Here is a 6,989-nt window from a genome sequence, read left to right on the forward strand (position 1 = left end):
GACATCACAAACAGAGACATTGGAAACAGCTTGTTTTAGCCTAATAATTCCTGAAACCAAACACAGAAGGATTTGTTTTTCATGAGTGGCTCTAGAGGCACCACAGACCCTTTAACAGCACATCCATCCTCTCACTCTGTAGTCTGACTGTTTCCTAAAATGTAAATTATTTAAATTCCTAACAGATCTGTGTGTTTGTGTAGAAACTTGCAGAACCAGGACTGAGACTTGCAGTGGGTCGGAACCAGCTGGTTGGTGGATTTATCATCCATATGCATCTGAGTCAGAACCTGAACCTGAGAACTGCTGTCTGACGCCGTAATGTGATTACTGCACATGTCCGTCATTCCTCATCCGATCAGGACAGCATGCTCATAATTAATCTCTGCAGAAATCTGGGATTGGCAGCAGGAGCCATTCTCACACACACACACACACACACACACACACACACACACACACACACACACACACACACACACACACACACACACACACACACACACACACACACACACACACACACACACACACACACACACACACACACACACCAGGACAATCGTGGCTCTGGGAAACAGGACTGGACCATCTCTGATGAACGTGTGACTGCAGCTGTGTTCTGGGTCAGTGTTGCTTTACAATGGACTATCTGATCAGAACCACAGTGGTACCAGCGTGTGTGCTGGTTCTGGTTGAGTAACAGAGGATCTGCTTCAGCAACACAGCGTCTGTTAACATTTGCAGTTTGGGGACATGTGGCTGCTACACACACACACACACACACACACACACACACACACACACACACACACACACACACACACACACACATACACTGTGGAGCAGAGTGCAGTTTTAGTTTGGGTTAGGAATAGTGGAGTCACTAAAATGAATGAAAGTTAATAGAGGGCCACACAAACATACAAATAGAAGCGTGTGTGTGTGTGTGTGTGTGTGTGTGTGTGTGTGTGTGTGTGTGTGTGTGTGTGTCCACTAGTCCTTTACGTCTCTACAGATGATGGGACAGCTCATCCAGGCTGTTCCCAGGATGAAAGGCCCATCCAGCCTCTACCTGAGGTCTGGTTCAGGTGTTTCTACCATCGGTCCAGGACAGGAATCTGCAACACCGTTTTACAGGATTTGGGCCACTGGAAATAAATTACTTCTGAGAATTTAGATGAAAAAAAGTTTAATTATGACTTTTATTGGATTGGTTGACATCTCTGGAAAAACAACACTTTGTTTATTTCATGAAGTTTTAAAATTAATGAAAAAAAACATAAAAAATGTATAAATATTACTTTCTCAACAGGACGATGATTATGGGAAATGTTGAAAACAAAATCACTGAAAAGCCTCTTAAACCTGCATTTATTATTATGTCTGCATTTGAAACATGATCATTGTCCTGCATCACGAGGTGTGTGTGTGTCCGTGCATGTGTACGCGCACGGGTGTTTTGTTGCTGCAGAAACAGTGTTGATGAAGTAAAGAGCCCCCTCTACTGGACACCAGGGGTAACTGCAGCAGCCTCAATCAAGCCTGGTGAACCAGACCAGAGTCGGGCTGGAACATTTCTGCTGCCCAACCGTTATTAGGATGAAGCGTCTTCGTTTGAACCACAGCAGCTGATTTTGTTGTTGACAGAAGAAGAAACGCCGACAGGTCTGAGCATGTTAAAGGTTTGAATCAGATTATTATTATTATTATTATTATTATGTTATCATTTATATGCCTGGTTAACGGGTTACTGAAGCAGAGAAACAGCCATTCATCTCAGTTTAACGACTATAACTCATCGCTGCAGGTGTTGGTTTCTCGACCTCATCAGCTGATTTGTGTCATTATTTCTAACAGATGGTTAAAAACCAGGAAACTGATGATCCAACAGTCGTATCGGGTCAGAACCGTCAGGAGTTACAGGAGTAAATCCATCATTTAAGCTTCACAGATGAAAAGAGAAACACAGCTTTAGGCTCAGTACTACGTGTGATTTAAGAAACATTCGGAGGTTTGTTTTACTTTTGCAGCTTATTAAATGTTTCTGTAAATAACGTTTTAGCCTCTGACCGGCTTGTTGTCTTTGTGTTTTTATCTACGACACAGATCTGCATCTTTCTGACTCTTCAGTTGTGGAGGTCATGTCCCCCGTGTCCCCCCAAAACCACGTCCATGGGTGCACTCTGGTTTCATGCTTTTTTCACCAGAGTTCAACATCCTGCACCCACGGATGTTCTTGTGTTCTTCTTTCAGTGACAGTAGGTGAACTGAAGGAGATCCAGATGTGACCTTTCCAATGACCCACATGAGACGTTCCACTAGTTGAGTAAAACTTGCGTTGAGGTTAACAACTGAAGCTTTCTTTGCTTCTTCCTGCTCCTCCACAGTCACATGTGATCCTGGCTGCATATCTGACCTCTGACTGAAGACCTAAAATGTTCACCTTCTCACTACTGGAGGTCTTTAACTTCGGGATCATTGACGGTGTTTGTGTACTCCACAACATTTGAACATCCTGTCCGAGTTCTGCAGGTTCCTCCCAACCAGCTGATACCTCAGATGTGTTTGGTTCAACCTGAGGTTTTCCTGGAAGGCTGCAGAGCAATGTTCTAATGGAATCACTGACTTCATGGGCTGATCCAACACCTGCTGAGGTCACTGCTCTGCTCTGCATCTGAACACACACTGTGTTTGAATCAGTTCGCTCACTGTGATTTCTTCAGCCTTCAGTTCTTTTTGTTTCCATCCATCTTCTTCGTTGATGCAGATCTCTACAGAGTAGAAGGTGAGGTCTTCTACTTCAAATGTGGGAGGAGAGATTTTCAAGATCACAATGTTGTGGTTTAGTCTACAACTGTCACAGCCTCGGGTCTTGAAGGAGCTTCTTGAACTATCCCTACACTGTTCTGACGGACCAGTTTATCAGCAGAAGGGTCACATCCAGACCTGCGTCGGTACGGCATTCTCCCCGTTGGTTCCTGGTAACTTCGGCAGACTTTGATAAACTTTTACAGCTTGCTGGAAGTTTGTAGGTGTCTCAAGGCAGAAGTCTCCAAAGAATCTGCAGGAGAAGCTGGTATTGTTTTCTTTTACCTTATCGTCCATCTTCAGGGAACCGTTTCCTTTTATGGATCATTACCTTCATGTGTTGGGGTTATAGGTCAATGAATAATTTGTAAGCTTTTACTTACTTTTTGGATTCTTCAATAAATTCGTAAATATGGAAATATTTACCAATTTATTAATTAATTAGGATATCCAGAGATATCTACGGGGCACCATCACCTCCTAACAGGGGAAAAATTTAATCCAAAACTTATCAGTCTCGACTAAACGTTCCATGAATCCTAACGAGCTGCTGTTGAATTTTATATCACAAACAAATCCACCTGAAGACAAAACTTAATTGAATAACATTTATTAACTGAATTAATCTTTTCACTTCAGCTCCTTCTGAAGTGTTCAGCTAACAATATTCACCAACGTATTTCATCAAACAAAACAACAATGAAATGATACCGTAAAACAAGGAGACCCCAATGGATGGGTGTGTTTTAGTCGTGTGTCCTCCTAAACACTGAAAACAAACGTGTGTGTGTGTGTGTGTGTGTGTGTGTGTGTGTGTGTGTCTCCGTGTGGTTCACGCTGATTTGAGGGAATCATGGGAAATGGAGTCTGCTGGTGCTGATTTTTATATATGCCTTATTTGTACGCTTCAGGGTTTTTTCTTTGGCACAGTCTTTTGGAGAAAATTACTGCACAGTAAGTTCCTCACGAGGGCAGACCCTCAACACATGTTTCCCTGAATGTCCACCTGATGCTTTTCGTGTTCAGACACAGAGAAGGCCTTGGCTCCATGGAGGATACCCATGACCATATGTGTGGTTAAACCTGCAACTAAAACATCTGGATGCTTCTTAGATGATTCACGGACAGCTGCTGGAACGTTCTAGTTGCCCTGTGCTTCAGTGTTGCCCTGGCCTGGTTTTGGTATTTAGCAGATCCATCAGCATTCATCAGTCCACACATGAAACTAGCCTTCAGGGATGCTTCAACAGTTGGAGCTGAAGATTTGGCCTCCATCATTTCATAACCACTGTAGCTCTGTGGTCTCTCTCCAATCCTTCTCCAGCTCCCGGTTGTCCCTCAGAGTTATTCCTGTTAAAGGGGACATATTATAGTATTTAGCCGCTAGAGTCATGAACATAAACACATTACGGCTGATAATCACCGTTATTTAAATGATCTTTAATTAACATTTATTTATTTATTTATTCAGTCATAAAATCGCACAGGGTCGCACAACCAGAGGAAAAGAATATAAATGATAAAATGACAGAAACAAGATAATCTCACACACACACACACACACACACACACACACACACACACACACACACACACACACACTGGAGCCAGGGCATAGGATGAAGCCTAACTTGGACCTACCCAACACAAACCTCATTTTGACCAAGATGGCGGCGCATGAACAACGTGAGGCTCAGTGTCTCTCCAGAATCTGCTATTTAGCGGTTTTTTATCTACTTTTAACCGGATTATTCATCCAGAATTGCTGTGCGTTGCTGACCTACAGCAGACAAGAGATTCTGGACATCTGGACTTATAACTCCAACAGTTTTATCGCCGATCTCCGACTCATCCCAGAGATCTCCAGAACACCGGAGGCTGCCCCCCCCCCCCCCCCCCCCCCCCCCCCGGCCGGGCGGAAGTGCATGCAGACGGTGGCGAGAATGTAAACAAAGGCGAGGTAGGCGCGGAGGGCTACGGGCCAAGCTATGGCTAACACCACATCGGCTGCCTTTACCCAGTATCTTCCTCGCCAATGTCCGTTCTCTGGCAAACAAAATGGATGAGATACGGCTCTCCATGACTAACAACAGATGGATTATGGACTCCAATGCCATGTTTTTTACCGAACCATGGTTGAACAACAGCTGCCCGGACAATGCTATCGAGTGAGCAGGACGCAACACACACCGAGCTGACAGGCTAGCAGATGACTCAGGTAAGACCAGAGGTGGAGGTTTGTGCATTTATATTAACAATGCTTGGTGCATGAACTACACTACTACTGAGAGTCACTGCTCACCCAATGCTGAGTTTTTAATGGTCAAATGCAGACCTTATTATCTCCCCAGAGAGCTCACCTCGATCATACTTACTGCAGTGTATATCCACCCCGATGCTAATGCTAGGTTGGCCATGAAAGAACTTTCTGCAGCCATTAACAAACACCAGAATAAACACCCCGAGGCTGCTTTTATTGTTGCTGGCGACTTCTACCACACCAACATTAAGACAGTCCTCCCCAGATTCCACCAACATGTCTCCTGCCACACTAGAGGAGACAAGACTTTAGACCATGTTTATTCCAACTTGGCTGGAGCCTACAAAGCAACACCCCTCCCCCACATTGGACAGTCAGACCATCTCTCCATGTTCCTCACACCTCGGTATTCACCACTCATCCAATGTTTGAAACCTGCTGTGAGGACAATTAAAGTGTGGTCAGAGGGGACAGATGTGGTGCTCCAGGACAGATTTAAAAACACAGACTGGAATTTGTTCACAACACAGACCTGGACCAGTACGCCTCATCTGTACTGGATTACATCTCCGTAACCACAGACAGTGTCACCACCCAGAAAAGGATCACCATGTACCCCAATCAGAAGCCTTGGATGAACTGGGATGTTCGTCTCCTACTGAAGGCCCGCAACACCACTTTTAGGACAGGAGATGCACACGCCTACAGTACAGCCAGGGCTAATCTAAAGAAGGGCATCAAAAAAGCCAAACACCATTACAAAAAGAAGATAGAAGAACACTTCTCCAACTCCAACCCAGGACGCATGTGGCAAGGACTCCAGACCATCACAGACTACAGGATCACCAAACCCTCCCCCGCATCCTCTGATGTTTCCTTCCTCAACGACCTCAATAACTTTTATGCTCGTTTTGAGCGAGGGAACCTCACAACCACAACCATAACAGACATGACGCCAGACCACCAACCTCTGACTCTCTCCCCCACCGATGTACGAGCGGTGCTGAGCAGGATCAATGTCCACAAGGCTGCAGGCCCTGATGGAATCCCTGGGCGTGTTCTCAGAGCGTGCTCTGGGGAGCTCGCAGGAGTGCTCACAGACATATTCAATCTGTCCTTGGCCCATGCTGTGGTACCGGCCTGCTTCAAATCCACCTCCATCGTCCCGATACCCAAAAACTCCAACCCATCTAGCCTCAATGACTACTGCCCAGTAGCACTCACCCCCATCATCACTAAGTGCTTAGAGCAGCTGGTCTTAGCACACTTCAAATCCAGTCTCCCCCCCACCTGGACCCCCACCAATTTGCATACCGCTAGAACAGGAGCACAGAGAATGCAGTGCACTGCACTCTGTCCTCTCACACCTGGACAACACCAACACCTATGCCAGAATGCTGTTTATAGACTTCAGTTCAGTATTCAATACAATCCACCCCTCACAACTCATCAGGAAACTGACAGACCTGGGGATCAGTTCCCTCACCTGCAAATGGTTACTGGACTTCCTGACCAACCGCCCTCAACATGTCCGACTGGATAACCGCTGCTCATCAACAATCACAATGAACACTGGTGTACCACAAGGCTGTGTGATGAGCCCTTTCCTCTACTCCCTTTTCACCCATGACTGCAGACCTGCTGATGGTTCCAACACCATCATTAAGTTTGCAGATGACGCCACGGTGATTGGCCTCATCAGTGACAACAATGAGACCGCCTACAGGGAGGAGGTGGACTGTCTGACTGAGTGGTGCGACACAAACAACCTGCTGCTCAACACTGAGAAGACTAAGGAGCTCATTGTGGACTACAGGAGGAATGCTGACCCACATCCACCCATCCACATTAATGGGACGGCAGTGGAGCGTGTGAGTAGCTTCAAGTTCCTGGGAGTCCACATCTCCGAGGATCTCAC

At 45.7% G+C, this 6,989-nt stretch overlaps 1 protein-coding gene across 1 annotated transcript; it reads right to left on the bottom strand.

Moving 5' to 3' along the window:
- Positions 1-2,138: 2,138 nt before the first annotated feature.
- LOC139061932 (stonustoxin subunit alpha-like) lies at positions 2,139-4,149 on the bottom strand (the record flags this gene model as incomplete). The annotated part of the gene is given in 5 exon segments (XM_070541870.1): positions 2,139-3,131; positions 3,289-3,291; positions 3,716-3,742; positions 3,796-3,921; positions 3,924-4,149. Coding segments are annotated over 5 exon segments (576 nt in total), but the record flags the coding sequence as incomplete, so codon positions are not given.
- Positions 4,150-6,989: the final 2,840 nt, after the last annotated feature.

This window comes from Nothobranchius furzeri, chromosome 11 (assembly GCF_043380555.1).
Source record: "Nothobranchius furzeri strain GRZ-AD chromosome 11, NfurGRZ-RIMD1, whole genome shotgun sequence".
In the NCBI taxonomy this organism is placed as follows: Eukaryota; Metazoa; Chordata; class Actinopteri; order Cyprinodontiformes; family Nothobranchiidae; genus Nothobranchius; species Nothobranchius furzeri.